This window comes from Cicer arietinum, chromosome 1, assembly GCF_000331145.2.
Source record: "Cicer arietinum cultivar CDC Frontier isolate Library 1 chromosome 1, Cicar.CDCFrontier_v2.0, whole genome shotgun sequence".
In the NCBI taxonomy this organism is placed as follows: Eukaryota; Viridiplantae; Streptophyta; class Magnoliopsida; order Fabales; family Fabaceae; genus Cicer; species Cicer arietinum.
This window is the reverse complement of record NC_021160.2, coordinates 47,056,636-47,077,656: the sequence shown is the minus strand read 5'-3', so window position 1 is coordinate 47,077,656 and position 21,021 is coordinate 47,056,636. Positions and strand designations below refer to the sequence as shown.

At 30.0% G+C, this 21,021-nt stretch overlaps 3 protein-coding genes across 3 annotated transcripts; 1 reads left to right on the top strand and 2 right to left on the bottom strand.

The window, feature by feature from the left end:
* Positions 1-3,505: 3,505 nt before the first annotated feature.
* On the bottom strand, positions 3,506-9,507 carry LOC101509657 (DDRGK domain-containing protein 1). The gene is made up of 8 exons (XM_004487541.4): positions 9,230-9,507; positions 9,032-9,140; positions 8,210-8,316; positions 6,491-6,592; positions 6,245-6,403; positions 5,995-6,051; positions 4,516-4,552; positions 3,506-4,108 (listed from the first exon to the last, which is right to left on the bottom strand). The coding sequence occupies exons 1-8, from the start codon at positions 9,347-9,349 to the stop codon at positions 3,903-3,905; spliced, it is 897 nt and encodes a 298-aa protein (XP_004487598.1). The 5' UTR covers positions 9,350-9,507; the 3' UTR covers positions 3,506-3,902.
* Positions 9,508-14,230: 4,723 nt separating this feature from the next.
* Positions 14,231-16,823, bottom strand: LOC101509984 (eukaryotic translation initiation factor 1). Its single transcript, NM_001364751.1, has 5 exons — positions 16,699-16,823; positions 15,952-16,037; positions 15,061-15,266; positions 14,930-14,983; positions 14,231-14,478 (listed from the first exon to the last, which is right to left on the bottom strand). Exons 2-5 carry the CDS (start codon positions 15,986-15,988, stop codon positions 14,434-14,436), a joined length of 342 nt encoding a protein of 113 aa, NP_001351680.1. The 5' UTR covers positions 15,989-16,037; positions 16,699-16,823; the 3' UTR covers positions 14,231-14,433.
* Positions 16,824-20,280: 3,457 nt separating this feature from the next.
* Positions 20,281-20,724, top strand: LOC101510519 (conglutin delta 2-like). Its single transcript, XM_004487544.4, has one exon. It carries the CDS (start codon positions 20,281-20,283, stop codon positions 20,722-20,724), a length of 444 nt encoding a protein of 147 aa, XP_004487601.1.
* The last annotated feature ends 297 nt before the right edge of the window (positions 20,725-21,021 follow it).

Here is a 21,021-nt window from a genome sequence, read left to right as displayed (position 1 = left end):
TTCCCATAAATTGGTATCAAAGCAAGGTTCGATTTTTGGCCAAAAAAAGATGGAAAAGAATGGTCATTTTCCAGCAAATCTTCCTATTTTCAATGGAAAGAACTATGCGCATTGGTGTGCTCAAAAGAAGGTGATTTTCTGGTTTCAAGATGTGCTTGAAGTCGTTAACGATGGTGTTCCTGAATTGGCAACAACTACCACTAATGCGTAGATGGCTTTGAATAAAGAACAAAAGAAAAATTATAGAAATGGCTTGTTCATTATCCATTAATGAGTCGACTCCAACATTATTGAGAAGACCATAAATGTTGAAACTGAAAAAGAAGCATAGAACATCCTCAAGAGTGCATATGAAGGTGTTGATAAGCCGAGGAAGGTGAAATTACAAAGTCTTTGAAGGCAATATGAGTTATTGCAAATGATTGAGTTGGAAACCATTGCAAAGTTTCTTACAAGGATACTACATTAACAAATCAGATGAAGTCGTGTGGAGAAGCGATAACTGAGTTGATGAAGGTAGAGAAAGTTCTGACAACTTTAATTCCTAATTTTGATCACATTGTGGTGGCTATAGAGGAATTCAAAGAATCTCTCAGAAATGAAGTTAGAAGAACTCCAAGGTTCTTTGGAGGCTCACAAATTGAGGATCATGCAGAGAAACTCGGTGAAAGTGATTGAGAAAGCTCTACAAGCTTAGACATCAAAGAAGAATTTCATTGATGGAGAAAAGTTCAAGAATGGGAAATGGAAGAATCACAAAGGAAAATGATCAAGTGAAGGTACTAGTATACAAGGTGCTCAAGAAGGAAGCAAGAAAGGAGGAATACAAAATGCAAGAAAAGATTGACAAGAAAGGAATTCAGTGCTTTAATTGTCAAAAATATAGTCATTTTGCAAATGAATGCAAACATGACCAGAATCCTCAAAGGAATGATAATGAGGTGAAATATGCAAATGATGGAGATGTAAATTCACAAGAGGTGTATTGTTGATGGCAGTAACCAAACCAAAAGTAGAACAATCTGATTTTTGGTACTTAGATATATAGGTTGCTCAAATCATATGACTTGTGATAAAGATTGGTTCAAGAATTTGAACATGGAGGTGAAAAGAAAATTCAGGTTTGCAGATTGCAATAGTGTCACTAATGAAGGTGTTGGTAGTGTAAATTTTTTGAGTAAAGATGGAAAAAGTTTCTACATAAATGATATGCTTTGTGTTTCAAACATGAAGAGTAACTTACTCGGTCTTGGACAATTGTTGCAAAAGGGTTTTTCTATGAGGATGGAGGAGAGTCAACTTAAGTTGTATGATGCAAATTGTAGACTAATCTTAAAAGTTCATTTGTCAAGATATAGGACTTTTAAGATCACATTGCAAGTGATGGAGCATATATGTTTGTCAACCACAATAGAAGATGAAAACTGAAGATGGCATAAGAGGTTTGGTCATTCGAATTTCATAAGCTTGAGTTCATTAGAAGACAAAAGGATTGTATATGGTCTTTCTATCATAAAGGTACCAACTCAAGTGTGTGAAAGATGTTGTGAGTCAAAGCAGCTCATAAATGTTTTCAAAGCAGAAACAACAAGTAGATCAAGGAAAAAGCTTGAAGTCGTATTTTATGATGTGTATGGTCCAAATGAGGTCAAGTCAATTGGAGGTAACAATTATTTTGTTTCTTTTATTGATGAATATACTAGAATGATGTGGGTGTATATAATCAAGAAAAAGAGTGAAATATTTGATGTTTTCAAAAAGTTTAAAGTAATGGTTGAAAAACAAGGTGAATATGTGATTAGGACTCTTAAGACTAATGAAGGTGAATAGTAGAAATCATCGGAGTTTGCAAAATTCTGTGAAAATGAGGGAATTGTTCATGAAGTAAAATCATAATATACACCTCAGCATTATGGTATTGCTAAGAGAAGAAATCAGACTATCCTAAATATGGTGAGAAGCATGATGAATGAGAAGGGAATGCCTCGTTATCTATGGGGAGAGGTATGAAGTAGCAATGTCAATCACAAGGTATGAAGTAGCAATGTCAATCACAAGAAAGTAGGAACGAATTGTGATTTAACCTTTTTAAAATTTCCTGTTGAAAACTTAAGAAAATAATTCAAGATTGATCTTGGTTGTGAAAACGAAGAACGTTCTTGGTTAGTTAAAATCAACAATTTAACTTATCTATTTAACTTGGTAATCAAAAGGACTTAAAGTAAATAGAGAAAAGAGAATAGATATCACACAATGATATATCTTGGTTCACCCAACTCGGGTTACGTCCAATCCTTACAACCGTGAGATTTTCCAGTAAGTGCTCAAACGAAAAATGTTCTTGATTTTACAATATTCTTGGTTCTACACGGTTTTTGTTAAGATCAACCTTGATTTGTAACAACAATTCCTTTCCACCCAAAAATGATTCAATTAAGTCACCTATCAATCTTGAGATGATTTTACAATTCACCTTTTAACCATAAAATGATTTTTACAAAAACTACTCAAACTATAAACAACCCTTATAGTTTTAAGTTTACACAATAATGATTTATAGAGATTGGTAGAATCTGAGTATGCTCAACTCGTGTTTGAGAATGGATTCTTGACAAAAGAATTCAGTGAAATGATTATGATATTTGAAGTTATCAAATTTCGGCTTAGAGAGGTGGAAGAAGTTATCAAATTTAATATATGGCCGTGTCTTGAATATATTTCTCTAGTTACTAATATAAATGAAAGCTCAAATTATGGTCATATTATAAACAAAAATTAACTTTTTAGATCATTTAATGTTATTATTTTTAAGAGTTAAATATATTTTTAATTCCTCTAAATATACCAACTTTTAATTATAGTCCTTCTAAAATTTCTTCAAACTTTAATCCTTTTAAATTTTCAGTTATCAATTTTAATCTTTGTTTTTTAACAAAAATTCACATTGTATATTCGAAATAATTATTTTTATGACATTTCACTGTTAAGACTTTAAAATATCATTGTTAAAAGTACACCTGAATTAACTAAAATGCAAGGACCATAGAACGTTGTAAATAAGTTATCCACCACCAATTAAAATTATCACATGTATGTACTTCATTAACTATGTCAAACTTTAAATTCTAAAAAAATAATTCAGTACACGTCAATGATTGAAATTAGTTGTTAATAATTTATTCATATTATTTTAAAGTCAGCATTTAAAAAGATGGGAAATGAGGAAATTTTTATTTATCAAATTAACACTAATGACAAATTCTACAAGGGTCTCCAAGGAAATTTTAACTCGTACCGTGAAATGAGCTATCACCTCAAGTATATAGGGAAACATTTTCCCCAAACTTATGCTTTTATAGATAATAAAAGTTCAGGTATTTGTAGCAGGACTGAAAAAGTTAAGTTCTAATACCCACCTTCACATGTCCCACTCAATTTTCTTTAGAACAATCTTAAAGATCTCTCAGAAAAAAGAACAATTTAAAAGACTGGAACCAATATCAAGTTAAAAAGAAGAGAAAAGTTATAAGGCATTATCATTGCACACTACATCTTGCTATGAAAAGGCGACTCTCTACCAAGCATTCAGGCTAAGAGCTGAAGCTTGAATTGGTCTCTTGTTTAACATGCTCTTGCTTCCATCTGTCTCTTGTTTCAGATTGTTGAGGAAGCCAAAAATACGAAATAACTTTCTAAAATTGTCTTTTGAATTAATACGTTCTCTTTAATACAGTAAGTACACTTTTTAGCAGAAAATTGTGCAGGAAAATTTTGAAATTGGGGTAATATGCTAACGCTGCTCAAAGCCATGTACCAAATCCTATTCAGGCCAGATCAGTGCATTCTTTTTCTTATGTACATATATCACATGATTTTCCTCCACCCATAAGCCAAAAAACATGTCAGTTGACAGTTATCTCCTCCATGTTACTTATGTCCTCAGTATAATGAGTCTTTGGCTCTAAATCAATGAACTGGTTTGATTTACTAGCTAAATGGGAAATGCTAACCCTCCCTTGCCGCTTAATATAATCAGCAACAGCTTTCATCTCTTCTGGTGAGATGTAAATAAATTTCCCCCTATCATCCATGACACCCGAAAGCCGACCTGACACATAAATAAATCATTATTTATGTTTGCCCCTTGATTGCACAAAGTGAGATAAAAACTTCCATTTTTGATACACCCAAAACAACAAAAGAACATGCTTAGAGTAGGCATAAATCATAACTGTTAGAGTATGGACAGCCCGTAACTTGCAATAATGGGGTATAAATTATAACAACAAAATTAATAATAATAGTCCTGATTTTGTCACATATTTCTTCTACTTATTGAAGCCATTGCCAATTAATTGGCCATCTAACATGGTAAATTGGCTGTATATGAGTTCAAAAGAGATAGGTGATGGAGAAGACAAAATCTAAAATAAAAAATAAAGCAGGGGGAGGGTAACATATACTTCTTTTGATGGATGGAAATATAAAAGGAAAGGGTACACGAAAGGCTCTTACCCATACTTTCCAGAGATGTGATGCGATTGATACATTCCTGCATCAATTTACAATGTCATAAAAAAGGAAACCCATGGATGGGAAATCTATCACTCAGAATTTATTCATAAATAAATTGATAGAGTACCAAAAAAAAGTGTAAATAAGGTTTCACTACTTCGGAAGATTAGAAAAGGATCTGACCAGTCAGTTTAACACCCATAAAATTTGAGTTGTTGGGATATCATCCTATTGAGAAATTGTTTAGATTTGATTTTGCTGTATATTATCCTTACATAATCCCAAAACTTAAGATTGTTTCTTTTATCCTGGTATATAATATAAATATTCTACAAATCATTCATGTAGTACAACACAAATTATTCATTATTCAGACTCAAATAGGTGCCAAAGCTTTCTCATCCAGAAAACCTGGTTTTGCCTTTGGCCACTGACCCATTTCTGTATTGTCATTGTGTATCCTTGAAATTTAAAGTACTTCCTAAAGAATACAAGTAGTAATTAAGTGCTTTGGGATTATTAGTTTTCTCATAGTGCACAAAAATCAAATGGTACAAATCATGAGTAGCTGCAGTATATAAATATGTAATCATCCATGAATTGAGCCATTGATTATTATGTTGAGAAAAAGGGATATGCACTATCAGTGTAAAACAGTTTTACATTGTAAAATAGTTTTACACTGACATCCAATAACAACCATGTATTCTTCAAAATCACCCCACTTTAATGGTATGATGACATGGAGAAATAGAAAATTCCCATTGGTTGTCAATGTAAAATTTTTACACTGACAGTGCATGTCCATTGAACTCTATTATGTTCTCCTCCACATGTTTTCTTTGTTTCCCTTCCCCAGTAAAACTTGCCTATAGATATCATAGTGATATCACATTTGGTTCTCCCTAGCTTCAATTACAAAACATAAAAAAAGTTCATAATACTTTAAAAAAATATTCCATGCCTCCAGGTAGGCTGATCTTTCTAATTAATATTAACTTTCATTCTATAACTTTTGGGAAAATAAATTAGATTTTAGGGGGGATGGTGGTGAGTGATCTAAGTGGCTGGTGGTTTATGGAGTATAAGAGTCCCTATGTAATACTAGTCATGTTTGTTAATACAAATAGAGGGATTAATCAACGTGTGTATAACTGTACATAACCAGTCTCTGTAAATAGTGGAATACTATGTTCTCTCTATTACATCTCCCTTTGTTTTCCCTGCATCTCTCTTTACACTTGTTTTCTTTCCACACTGCTAAAAATATCTAAGACTAAATATATAAGTAGAAAAATCAAACTAGACACAAAATATCTTGCATATAAATCATAAAACATATTAGCATAGCAGAACTTTTTATTCTGTTACACTGTTGCTCCCATAAACTAGCAGCAACAAACAATATAAAAAAATGAAGAGGTGATAGAGGGAATAGATTGGTTGATTCAGATAAAGGAAAAGAATTAAAAAAAATACCTGTGTACGCAATTTAAATTCTGCAGCAAGATCTTCTAAGGGCACACATTTGTGCTTCTGAATGATTACACAAAATTTATGTCTAAATTAGAACAGTTATAAAACCTCCCAAATAGTTACAATTATAACCCTAGCTAATAACAATTAGGTTTCAATGCCATATTGAATCAAATAAATAAAAAACTTCGGACAATTTATCAAGGCAGAATAAGAAAAGTAAGGATATAAAAAGTACAAAACAAAAAATAACCTTTATATATTCAACAAAATTGGCAAGCAAGTCTTCAGTTTTATCCTGCTCCTCTTCAAGGGTACCTTCATCATCTATTGAAAATTCGCCTTTCCACTTCTCAAACTCTAACGCAGCAGCTTCCTCTTCCTTAGCCTTCTGAGCCTTGGCTTCCTCTTCCTACATGAACAAGTATGTGATTTGCCAATCAATACACCATAAGAAAGCCCATCCTATGATTAAATCAGAACAGGGATATTGACTCACCAACATACGCTCCTGTGCCTCACGCTCTTCATCCTTCAACCTCCGCATTTCTGAATAACGGTCATGTTTTGACTGTCTTGACTCTCGTGATGCTTCTTCAGCCTTCCAAAAAGATGAACCAAAATCTAATCAACTACTTAAACTTCAATCAACATAGACTCCCTCCCCCGTCGAATAACAAGTAGGAATACATACAATATATAAAACAAAAAAAAAAAACATCTAGTCAACTAACCATTAAAGACACTAGTTCAAGATTTAATGCTCTAATGTAGAACCAGTGATAATTAAATAATATTTAATAAAAAATTTATAAAATATCCAAACAACGGTAAAAAATTATAATTATTTATAATTTCACAGAATCAAAACTGACATTTTATTTGTAATATTTAAAGCAAAATATATAAACCAGAAATCAGATAAAAATAAGAAAAGACAACAAATAGATGGCATAATAATTATATTTAGGCAATTGCTAACAAGTGCCCCAAGGGCATTTGTTAGGAAAACAAAAATAGAAATGCATTGGAAGTTATGTTTAGACTCTTTAAAAGTGTGAAATTTGTTGTTTTCAATATAAACCTTCCATTTTTTATTCCTTAACAAGTGCCCTTAGGGTACTTGTTAGCAAGACCCTTATATTTATTACTAGTGTTGTCAAATCATTGTGCCGAGTCTCAGCACACTAAGCAATAGGGTACTGCATATAGCATAGAGTCATGGTCGCCGCAATAGTGTTTTTTAACCACTGTACCTATTTTCAATAGAGTAATGACCTAAGAACAAAAATTATCAATGCCCTCATAGGACTTGCACTTGCTCTCTCCAACTTGTTTTTGTGATCTATTCTCAGTACTTTTGTGATGTGTTGTGTACACAACAGATTTTGATTTTTGCTAGGGGTCCCATCCAAATGAAGAGATTTGGCAAACAAATCTGCTTTGGTTTTTTTAGCTTGAGAGAGTGAGCAGAAGAAGGTTGTTGCTGGCACTCATGGCTGCGGCAAAGAACTGCAGAAAATCCACCAAGGAGGGTGTTGATGACACTCCCAAGTTTAATTGGTTAAAACAAAGACAAGATTTGGAGATAGAGAAAGGAAATTATCTCAATCTCAGCTAAGTGGGGCAACAATGGAAGCCAAATTAAGCATCCTTGGTGTTATCTATGCTACCTCATTTCTCCTCCTCTTTTGTTCCCCCTTTATATAAAATATTAAACATTAATTCCTTTTGTTTTTTGAAAAAGTCACAACATCAAACCGCTCCAAACAGGTGAACTGTTGGTATTTACCAGTTCATGAACTGGTTTTTTGGCAGAGCAAATCTATAGGTTAATTGGACCGGTTACCAAGCTGAATTTCCGTCAACTCCAGTTTTGAGATGATGTCTTCAATAATAAAATGTTACCCAATATCTGAATGTCATGTCTGTCTAGTATTCTTCAAAGTAATTCTATCATGTACATGACAGTTTAAACAATAGTTTGCAAAAATTATAAATGTCAGTATCCTTATTAAACCTTCATTACACATGTATTTCATTTCAAGAAACCATCTGTTTTGGTTAGTCAAATGCAAATTACTATGCTTTTTGGCAGAGGTTAAAGGCACGTTGCAAATAAAAAGTGGCCACCCAAAAGTATATCCTAGTATCTTTAATAATTAATAATATTAATAAATAAATGAACCAGTTTTCAACTTGTTAGAAAAAAGAATACCTGTCGCCGAGCTTCCCTCTCTTGCCTTTTCATTTCCTTTTTCCTTGATGCTTTGGCTTCATAGGACTCATCACCACCAGCTTCATTGTCACTTTCATCCGCAGACTCTGTTCAAATGTATACAGTTGACCATTTCACAAATGAAATTCAGATTCAAGAAGCTATCCATGAACATTGTTCCCACAAGGCACTAGACAGCGTATATTTAATACTTTAACATCACCTACTAGTTCAATAATACTTCCACATAACAAAAACAGAGAGCCAAATAACAACGGCAAGTAGTTGATTCCACATTAGAATTCTACCCTAAACACTGAACAAAAAAAATCAATTAAGTACCTAGCGAAATAGTAAAGTAAGGAAATATGCACAAAAACCCCCAAATTACCACAGTTTTAATTTTCACGTCCATCAACCCCTCTAGTAGAAAACAACACATCTTAACCTAAATCACATCTCTTATTATTTTTATTCACCAAGGCGTTGTGTCAAACATAGAAACGCACAAATTAATCCTTAAACCATACCACATTTTCAAATTAATTCCTGAATAATGGAAATCATGTAAAAAATTATCTAAATGACCTTCTATACGTCAAATTAGTCCATGAATGTGTTTTTCATTGGTCAAATTATTCTTCAAAATACCTAAGATGAAGGCTAATTTGACCAACAAACTAAACAAAATTTCACCAACTTAATACAAATCCAGCCACTTCAAGCATATTACATAGATTAATTCATTTATTTATTCGAATCCAACGTCAAACATTATCAAATAGAAAAATAAAATTAAAACAAACGAATTACACGAATAACCTTGTTGCGTTGCAGACGGAGCCGACGAAGTGCTAGCTCCAGATGCAGCCGGTCTCCGACGCATGCGGCGAGTAGCGGTGGCGCGAACCACGGTTTCTCTCTGCGGAGCCTGACGATTTGTGCACAATCTAACTAAGAATTTTTATTTTTTTTACTTAAATGTGGTAAAATTAGGGTTTTGGCGTGGAATTTGCAAACCTGGTGAGGTTCTTCGTTGGAAGAAGAGGATCGTGAATCGTGATGGCGTTTCCATAGATAGAGTGGGATTAGTGCTGCCACGAGAAGCATCGATAGTATCGCTACGAATAGTTCATCCATTGATTTGATGCAAACAAGTGAAACTCTCTCTTTCTCTCTATGCGGATTTGCCTCCTGCTCCTCCTCCTCCTTCTTCTTCTTCCTTTCGTTTCTCTCTCTGGAGGAAATGATTTCTAAACTGTGCTCGTTCGTTACTTTGTGAAACGATGTCGTTGTGACTTCCCTTTTCTTCTTGACTCTACGGGTGATGCAAGATAATTTTCGGGAAATATAAAAATAAATGCTAAAATTACAAAATTACACTTTGTTTAGTCCCATTGCTTTTTAGATTTTAGTCTAAGTTAAAAAAATATATATTTGACATAATTTTCTAGTTTTTTTCATTTCATTTTAATCTTTTAAGTTAAAATATTATATTTTTAGTCTTTAAATTATTTTAATTTCTTTTAATTTTTCAAATTATAAAGACTAAATATTTTATTTTTTAATAAAAACAATATTATATATTTCTCTATTCACTGTTTTATTTGAAGAAATCAAGGGTGCCCGACCTCAAATTTAATGTTTTAAATGATTGTCATATTTTAAACTAATTTTTAAAATGTATTTTAAAAATCAAACTAGATCAATTAGTCAAACCAAATTAATCTATAATAGGACACATAATTAATTCAATTAAGTATTTCGGTTACTTTTGATTTTTGATTTAGCTTTAGATATGGATTGTCGACTTTTCTCACGTTAAATTCTTTTAAAATATATATTTTGTTAACAGTATTTTAAAAATATTGTTTAAGTATTTTAAATAAGTAAATTATTTTATTAAAAAGTTAAAGTGGATTTTTTCTTAAATATCCTTTTTTTTTAAATCAAAAATACTTTAATTTAAAGTAAATATATCAAAATATTTTACTTTAAAAATATAAAAAATAAATAAATAAAAAGGGATTATGATCGAGTAACTAACTTAATCCGTATATGTTGTACACTTTATTCATAAGAGTATATTTTATGATGAAATAGCTCCAACGGTTATACTTTCATAAACTTGAGACAAACATGGTAGAATATAACTGTTTGAGATATTCACCAAATAAAATAAGTCTACAATTTTTTTTTTTTATTATAACAATTTAATATTTTAAATCTCCACCCCACCCTTCTCCCATCCACACTTTCAAACTATCTTGTTTATGTTCCAATGTTCATATTAGGTCAATTAGTTAATTTATATATGCAATTTATTATGTATAATTTTTCCCATGCATCATTATTTTTATTTTGCTTATAGTTATTTTATATTTTTTATAAATAATTTGTTAAGCATTAAAATTAATTAATGTCTATTTTTATAAATTATCTTTGTTTAAGTCTCTTTTTAATTTTAACTGGAATATATCATGTAATTAATTGAATCTATATGAACAAGGTATAATGTATTACGATACTGCAATATAGAGGCATATGAATACTTAATAGCCATTCAAATAGTACTCACATTAAAAATAAAATGGACATTGAAAATAAAGTGTACAACGTATACAAATTATCTCAATTATTCAGTCAAAATCAAAATATTGGCCGAATAATGCAACAATTCTACTCAAATTCTTTTTCTTTTTCTTGTATTTTTTTACTAATTTTAATTAATTTTACATTATTATTATTTAATAATTAATATTTTTAATTATTTATTAATTTTTGTTTATTTTGTCATTTAATATTATAGAATCACCATGATGTAACCAACTACTAGTCCCAAAATTACTTTTAGTCTCATTGTTGCATCTTGAACATAGTAAAAATTAAAAAAGTAGCGCATTTTTGTTTGTTTTTTTTTTCTTTTCAAAGCAGATTATTTTTAAAAGAAAATTAATATATAGGAAAAAAAGAAAGTTAAGTAGTTCAATTTTTAATGCATTAAAAACACAACTTTTGATTAAAAAAAAGTGACTCATTTTGTTTCATAATGAGTTATTTAATGTTTTTGTAGATATATTAAGAAATTAAATAATTAAAAGAAAGATAAAATTTAAAAGAAATAGACAATTCATTTTACTAAACTACAATTTTAACTATTGATGATTTTTTATTATTATCAATGCAAAATATAATAATATTTTAAAATGTGTATATAGTAATCATTGAATGGTAGTAAATGAAAAAAATAATTAAAGTTGTATTGAAAATTATAAATGATATTCATTTCGAGATAATTTTTTGTTACTAAAATGACACTCATCGTGAGATGGATGAAGAACTATTTAAGATTTATTATAAACATGTATTTATGACACTCGTTACCGTTACAAAAAAAATGCAAATTTAGGTCTTGTTACTTTGTGGAAACATTTTATGTTTTTATTTTAAAAAATGTAAGTTCATTTTATCTTGAAGTGAGATTCTTTAAGTGAAACATTATTATGAAGAAAAGATCAAATGCTAGATAATAAAGATGCATTTTTGAAATAATAAAAACATTTTTTTTTACAACTTAATTATTTTTAGAAATGTAGACAATTGTTTATTTTACAAAGTCTCTTACTTTCTTATCAATGAATAAAATTAACATAAAATTTAAAAAATAAAAATAAAAAGTATTTTCACAAAGCACACATATTAAAAAGTTTGGATTTGACTCGGAGTGTGCTAACTAAATAATGATTTGTTTAAGTATAGTTACCACCTCATCGATACTTGTGAGCCAATGCCATCTGGAACGTATGCAAGTTAATGCAACCCAACATAGAACATTATCATTTTGATATTTAATTCATCAAAAAAATTCAAATTAATCATTGAACCATTAAAATGTCAATCAGTTTAGTATATGACATATAACGATCAATGATTATTTTAACATTAAATTGTATCTTTTAGTGACTTTTATGACAATAAATTATATTTTTCATAAATTATTTTAATGACTAATTTAGATTTTTTGTTAAATCAAATTGATTATGTCTTATACTTTCAAAGTCTAAAAGGGAAACTAATTTATTTAGTAATATGTTTAAAGTTCACTTATTTAAAGTTCACTTACTTACATCTTGAGTTCGTTTGTTTCATTCTTATTATATGCAACCAAAATTATCTCTTCCTCTCATTTTTTCATATGCTAACAACGAGGGTTTTTCATAGTTCGTGATTAGTAGCGTGGATGAACAATATTTTACACCAATCACAAGGATTTATGTGCATAAGATGATTTCTTTTTAAAAATCAACAAACTCTTCTAAGCAAATCACATATCACCGAAATTACAAGAAAATATTTAGATTAGACAACTCTATATCTCATCTAAGTATTAGAGCAAAAAAGGAAACATACAATTTCATCATCCCCGATTTTTATAGGCTCATTTAAGTTTCTTTTTATGCAAAGTTCATTTGAGTGAGTTAGTGTCGGTCATTGACCGTATAAGACTAATAATATAGGGTTTAGTTTTTTTTAAGAGTAGTAGTATCTGAAAATAATTGCATCAAAGCCTTCAAAATGGTTTAATTTTTTTTTTCTTTGATGTAAGGCTCTTTTTGATGTTATTTATAATTTAAATAAAGTTGATGTTAGGGTTTAGGATTTAGGGTTTAGGTTTTTCTAACGTTATTTACAAGGTTTTTATGTTATTTACAATTTAAATAAAGGATAATTCTTTTTGAGTTTTTTGTGCTTCTTTTTATTATGATCTAATTTTAAAAATTAGAACAAGATTTTCAACATGTTTGAAAGACTTTAATTTGAATTATACATGGTCAATTATTATATCATCCTCTTTACATAAATATAGTTAAATATGTATTTTATTAGTAATTTTGTCTTTGAATATGTCTTTCACTAATTAGTTTAGTCCTCAAATATGTTTTCTGTAAATCAATTTAATTCATAAAATTACAATAGAATAGAGGATTTATTGATGTGTTTAATTTCAATATATTCAAATACTATATTAATCACACCTCATATATTTAGAAAACTAAAATTACTGTTCACTTTTATATAAATATTAGAATTTTGGTTGTAACTCCCTAGATATTAATTCATGTCTCCGCCGCTTATTAGAACACACTTTGATAATTAGATTTATCTCTCTCATCGTTAAAGGGCCGTATTGAGATTGCCAATAGACAGTAGCAAAAATAACTGATAAGTGTTATAGAAAGTTGAGGTATTCATATGTTGTACAATTGCATAAATTAGCTACTGATTACATGCTTACATGTTTAATTAATGTGCGGTGCCTCATGAGATATCTTGATACTTCTTCCAATCGTAGAGGATAGACCCAAATGTTTATTTTTTTTAACAGAGGTACACTTTTATTGGATTCAAACTTGACGACCCTTTTCATTATATTCCGTAAATAGCCTCATTATATCTCAATTTACCCTATTATACGCATTACTCGTATCTATTTTGAAAGCCACTTCCTCCACCTTACTCCATGCTTTTCCCTTGGCCTTCATGTAGTGAATAATCACTACACCATGAGCGACCTAATGAATAGAAAGAACACTTCTAGATAGAACATAAATTTTTTTATACGTTACTAAGATTTTATTTACCAGAACCAAAGTCTTCACCACTAGAACCAAAAGCTTGATTCCAATGAAAATAATTTTAAGGCTTCTATAAATCATCGAGTCCAGTATTTTTAGGTCATAAAACTTTTAATCAGTTAAGTAACGCATTCTAAAGGCACATGGTGAGGCTGGTATATAAACACTGGTCAAGATTGACTCCAGTCAGACAAATCTAGACCATCCAATCAAGATTATATGATACAGATTTCAAGTTAGAATTTTAGTTTTAAAAATAATAAGATCTGAACTTAAAATCTTGATCATCCGTTGATCGGAGAGTGTGCCAATGTTGTAACTGCACTAAATCCAAAGTCATATAAACACCTAGCACGGTAAACCTAAAAATTGCGTCCATGTATCTGAAATGTTAAATGAAGTCGTATGAAACTCTATTAAACTCCTTTGATACATATTATTGAAGCAAATAGCACATAATATCATAAATTCCATAATCCCACATCACAACTGTTGAAAATACCAGAACACAAGAAATACCACAATCACATATATATACCCAGCTCAAAGTGAGCTAGATACAACTAACACTTTCAAGTTTCCAGCTGCTCAGAAACCATGAATTTTGATATGCTCCTTCTTCACGATACCAGCCTGTTCAAGTCCACAAGTGCAGAAGAATAAGTATTTGATAAAGAAAATTAGTTTGTCAATTAATTATATGACAACATCTCTAGAAAAGTTCCTTATTTAGATTTCAATACAATGAAAGGCGTGAGTAAATGTTTTGTCACTGCAAGGAAAAACAAATATATGAAGTAAAACTTAAAGATAGTTGTGTTTCAGTGCCGTATCGTGCTATGTATTCAGGATTACTAAAAGCTAGTTTATAGGGCTTTAAGAACAGACTCATAATACCAGTGTAATTCTGAATGCAAAATCAATAAACTTAATCTCAGACAACCACTCATATATGTAACATCGTTGATTATGCCACAAACAAAACAAGATAAATACATGGAGCTCAATATAGATAAAAACGAAAAAGGATAAATAATTCAGACAGCATACTGCATAAAACTAAAGATGGGAGGTCATTAGCTACCTGAATTAGGAATGTAGATACATTCTTCCTCTGATCACCTTGAAGTTGAATAACCTACCCCACAAAAAATGTTATTTGATGCAACAAGGAGTAAATAGATCATTATATAACACGAGGACATCAAGACTGACCTGTCCTTGCTCTGGGTCCTGGACAACTGTACCATTACAACAAAACTCCTTCTTAAGGTCTTTAAGAATCTTGTTGTAACTGAATTCTTTCTTCAATCCCTGCACAGTTGTCAAGCTTTTTCTACCATTTCGCTGCTGTATACGAATATGCACATACTCTTTTGTCCCAGCACCGGAATCCTCAGCATTTGCCTCAGCAAAAGGATCTAAAATTGATGGCACACATCCCACACAGGAATCACACGTTAATAATCAATAGTTAAGCCTGATTATCACAATCATAGCAACCAGCTATTTCTGATCTACATAATGAATGTTGTGTGAGGATGTAAGTATCAATTTACTTTTTTACCACAACCTTCACAAAGGTTAGTACCCAAGTGTATCAATTCATTATAAACGCAATCTTAAATCACCTTAAGCGCCCCAAAAAACTATTCCAGAGAAAAGTTCTGTACAATTCTTGGCATCTTTTTAGCATCTTGTTCAATGATGGGAAGTAATATAATTGACATTTGACAGAACAATATTATTAATATTCTGGTAATAGTTAAAAGTGAAAGATAGGCAACACATGTCCAAGACATAATAGTAAAACCAATATCAGTAAGAAAGCAACAACATTTCTGGAGTATAGTTGAAGGTATAAAACATCTACATTTCAACATAAATGAGCAAATAACATTTATTTGTGAAATATTACATAAATATAACAAAATCAATAGATAATTAAAGTGAGGAAAAAATTCAAAACAGAACATGCTAATGTTATAATCTGAGACAGCATTTCAAAGGAATCCGAGTACTGTTTCCTGAAGGACTGCATATAATGAACAGATCAAATAATCTGACACACAACACTCATCAAGAGGTAAAGATGTTCAAACATACCGAAGGTAGTAGGAATTTGTGCGTCTAATTCAGACATGAAACTTAATCTCCAAAACAGAAGGTCCCACCAACCAGATAGCTCAGACCTGGATTTAGAATCAAAATGTTAGCTGAACTATAATAACAAATTAACAACAAGCTCCACTTTAATACAACATCAAAATCACTGTCAATAATCATTGTCCACAAACCCACCATAAACAATCTATCTATCAGCAGTGAAGAACAGAAGGAAAAAAAATCCTGAACAAATCAGCATCCAGGCCGATCACAAACCCTTAGGCAGAGTTCAACATGGATTTAAATCAAATTATTCAAAATCAAATTCAATATTTCTTTAAAACAAACTACCCCCAAAGTTCATTCACAATATATATTAAAATTTCGAAACAATTTCATACAACATGCATAAAAATTAATACACAAAAAACAAAAATTACAACTAGATACGTTACGGTTGAAAAAATCAGCTATATCATCAAAGGCATATCAAGTAATCGACTAGATCTGAATCACAACACTTACTCGTCAAAAAAAAACACAGACAAAACTCAAAGACTTAACAGATAAACAAATCTCTAAATTCCAACAAGTCGTGCGATTTGAATAGATAAGATCTGATCGAAACAAATAAAACCCCCAAAAATTTAGAGAAACTACGATCAAATTTAGACAAAACCTATAATTAAAAAATGAAAAATAGATCTTTAAAAGGATAACGCGAAAGGAACGATAATCTGATTATACCTGATCTTAGTTTAGGGTTTCGATGCGTAAAGCAGTGGGGTGATTAGCGAAGAATAGAAACCCTAAAATTGGATAAGGCAGGACCTTCTCTCAATGAGATTGCGTTGTTTGGGAGGAGAGAAAGTAGGGAAGGATAAATTTTAAACAGGAGGAAATATAGAGAGAATCGTGAGGTACTTTTTGGGTAATTGATTTCTACTCTCGAAAATGGGCGAGGATATTCACGCGCTGTGTATCTAGTAGGTGGGACCCAGGATATGTTCGCAAATATCGGCGAGTGGAGTTCAATTGGTTGGTCGAGACGGTCGGAATGATGTTTTTCTATAAGGACAAAACTGTAAATACAAATGAAGCAAAGCAAGTGTCTACTATGCTCAGAAGCAACTATTCTAAATTGGTAAAACTAATGTACCTGAGTACTTCTAGTATCCGGGGCCCCGATACTATTTTTTCCTACCACTAGAATCAATAACTTTTTATATAAAAATTTCGTCTATTTGAATTTATTTATTGTTATAAATTTTATTGTAATTTTATTCATACTTTTGGTTGATGTACTTATGTTTTTATTCTTAAAAATATTATATCTCAAATTCGTAGATATGTTTATGAAACTAAAGTTAGACCTTATTTTATATTTTAACAATTAAAATAAGTTTTAGTTTTTAGTAGATATGACAAATAAAATTTTATATGTGTTGATATTTATAAATTAAATTTTTTATAATATGATTAAAATAAATAAATATTTTAACTGTTGTTAGTGAATAGATATGAAAGCAAACATAATAGTATTTGCATGTATGCATATCCATACATGTTAGTAAATTATTAAAAGGAAAATAATAATTGTTATGAACAATTTTTTCAAAACATAAATAAGAAAGATACCGTATTTTCACCACTACCCCCATGTTTTATGCCAAATGTTAAAAAGTTAATTTTATATGAGTTTAATTGTTATGCATTGTTATTGTAAAAAGTTATAAATTGTTAATATATCATAATTATTTATGAATGTATTTAAAAATAATTTTAATAAAAATTAAATATTTTAATAATTTAATAATTATAATTGATTAACAATTTAAAAAAAATTTACACTAACAATATATATAAATTAGACACAAACATTCTTGCAGTTTTATTTTCCTCTTTGTAATGAAGAGCACGGCTCTTATTAAAATTACTAAGTTAAAATGTATTTTATTTATATGTTAATATATTAGTAATTGTTAGAATGAACTTTGTGATACATTTTTATTTATGTTCTAATGCATGAATATTTTTATAGGTTAATATCTTTTGAATATAATGATCATACGTTGTTGATTAAAATTATTTTGCGAGATTTTCGACTTCTGCTAATTGATTTGTAGGATTTCTAAACAAATGTTAATTGTAATTTCAAGGATAAAAATAATATATATATTTGGATGCAACTACTTTTATAGATATTTAACCGTATATAATTATATAATTGATTAGAAATAGACTAGAGCGTTCGTCAGAATTTATGATGTAACTTGACGTGACATATTTAATAAAAATGTTAAAAAAACTATTTTTAAAGTCTATTTATTTAAATAGGTCAGGATCATGTTTATAAAAAAGTTTATTGAGCCTAACAGACCGGCCTACATATAATTTATTATTTATTAATAATATTATTTCCTATTTTAAAGTCTATCAATTATCATTAGCCGTTTCATATTCGGTAGTCATTCTATATTCGGTAGCAATTCTATTTTCGGTAGTCGTTCTATATTCCGTAGCTGTTCAATTAGACAATTACTCAATAATCGTTTCATATTTGTTTGAGAGATAATAATGAGTGTGTTTGTTTGAGAGGTAAAATTATTTTGCGGGGATTTTCGACTTCTACTAATTGATTTGTAGGATTTCTAAACAAATGTTACAATTACGTTTGCCGCATATTGTTCGATCATTGTAATTTCAAGGATAAAAATGCTATATATATTTGGATGCAACTACTTTTATAGATATTTAACCGTATATAATTGATTAGAAATAGGGATAGAAATAGACTAGAGCGTCCATGAGAGTTTATGATTTGACCTACTTATGATTTGACCTAACCTATCTAATAAAAAGGCTAGAAAGACTATTTTTAAAGTCTATTTATTTAAATAGGTCATGATCATGTTTATAAAAAAGTCTATTAGGTCTAACAGGCCGGCCTATATAATTTATTATTTATTAATTTTATTTATCATTATTATTTATTAATAATATTATTTCTTATTTTAAAGTCTATCAATTAGGCAATCACTCATTAGTCGTTTCATATTTGGTAGCGATTCTATATTCGACAGTCATTCCATATTCGGTAGCCGTTCAATTAGACAATCACTCAGTAGTCGTTTCATATTTGTTTGAGAGATAATAATGAGTGCGTTTGTTTCACGAAAAAAAATATATTTTTAAAACTAAAAATTATTTTTTAGGGTAAAGGGTATTTGTTTCAGATTTTTTTTATATAAAGACATAGTTTAGCCTATTTAAAAAAATATAAAATATAAATTTTCATGTGAAAAAGGCTTATAAATAGGCTTTCAGGTCAAACCAGACTTTTAAAAAGGTCAGGTCAGGCCGAAAAAAAAGCCTATGATAGACCGTAGGTCAGACCTAGGCCTAAAAAACTAATCGTTGGCTAAGTTCAACCCTTTCAAAACCTGATGTGCCCTAACCTATTCTCACCCATAATTAGAAGTCACTTAAAATTAAAATTTTATTTTTATAGATATTTCACCGTATATCATTGATTAGAAGTCACTTTAAATTAAAATTTTAATATTGATCGACAATTATAATAAGTAAACGGTCTTTTTATTTTTTATAATTAAGATAATAACTCGATTAATGTCAATTTGATAAAAATAAAGATAAACTAATATTATATATCTTGTGAAGTTCAATTTGATAAATCAAAATTAATAAACTCAACGCCTTTATTTATAAAAACTTACTTATATATAAAAACGAGATGATTCATTAAGTTATATACTTGCCAAAATAATTGCCGATGGTTATTAAAGATTTTAGTGATTTTTAAACACCGATTTAAATTGAATAATCTATAAAAGAAAAATAGTCCGTAGTTGAAGTTGCTTATATACTCCCTCAGTTATATAACTAAAATATTAGTTCAAAAATTTAATATATTTAGTTTAAACTTTTCTTCGATCAAGTTTTAGTTATATTTTAAAAAGAAATAATGTATAATATTGTAGACACGTGAAAACAACAATCTCACTTGAAAAGAAGAAAGAAAAAGAAGGGGAAAAAAAAAACCACAATCCAAATTAAGTGATCTAGGTGTTGTACATGCACCAATAAAACCACCTTACCCTTGCATGAAATCGCTATACGTGGAAGCTCAAAAACAAGCAAAGAAGCAAACATAGCCACCCCACCAATTTCCCTTCCACGTACCTAATTAACATGCAACACCCCAACTCCTAAATAAATACCACCCTCTATAATCTCTCTCAATACCCATCAAATAATTAAACACCAAAAACAAACAATCAATACACACACACCACATTCCACAAAACAATGGCCAAACACATTTTCCTCGTAACTTTCTTTGTAGCTTTAATTCTCTTCATTGCTCACACCAACGCCTCAAAGGACGAAAAAGAAGAAATTCCAGAAAGTTGCCACAAGCAACTCAAGAGTTTGAACCTAAAACATTGTGAGAAATTCCTCATGAAGAGGATGCAGAAGGACGAAGACGAGGACGACGATAATGTTATAAAAATGAGGGGAGTCAACTACATTCGAAACCGCGAAGAAGGACTAAAGGAGAACTGTTGTGCACAACTTAGTGAAGTGAATTTCTTGGATTGTAGGTGTGAAGCTTTGCAAAAGATAGGAGATAATTTGAGTGATAAGTGTGATAAGAAGGAGATGGAAGAAATGGAAAGGGAGTTAAAGATTTTGCCTTTGAGGTGTGGTATTACACCACCTCTTGGGTGTGACTTGAGCTTTGATAACTAAAAAAAGGGGTAAGGGGTCATGTGATGGCTTAATTATTCTAAACTTAGTTAAGCTATCTCTTTGCTTTTGTAATGTGTAATAAAGATCATTAATCATATGATCATGAAATGAAAGCACATATATAGTGTGCTTTGTGGCTCTTTGCCTATGTTATGTTTTGTTAATATGTTTTTTATAAATTAAATTAAAAATCTTTTCTTTTGCAAATTTATTGGTTTTGCTCTCTTTTTTTGTCTTTTTGGGAAAAGAAAACAAAAACACACGGACGATTTAACAACAATAATAACAATAATATAT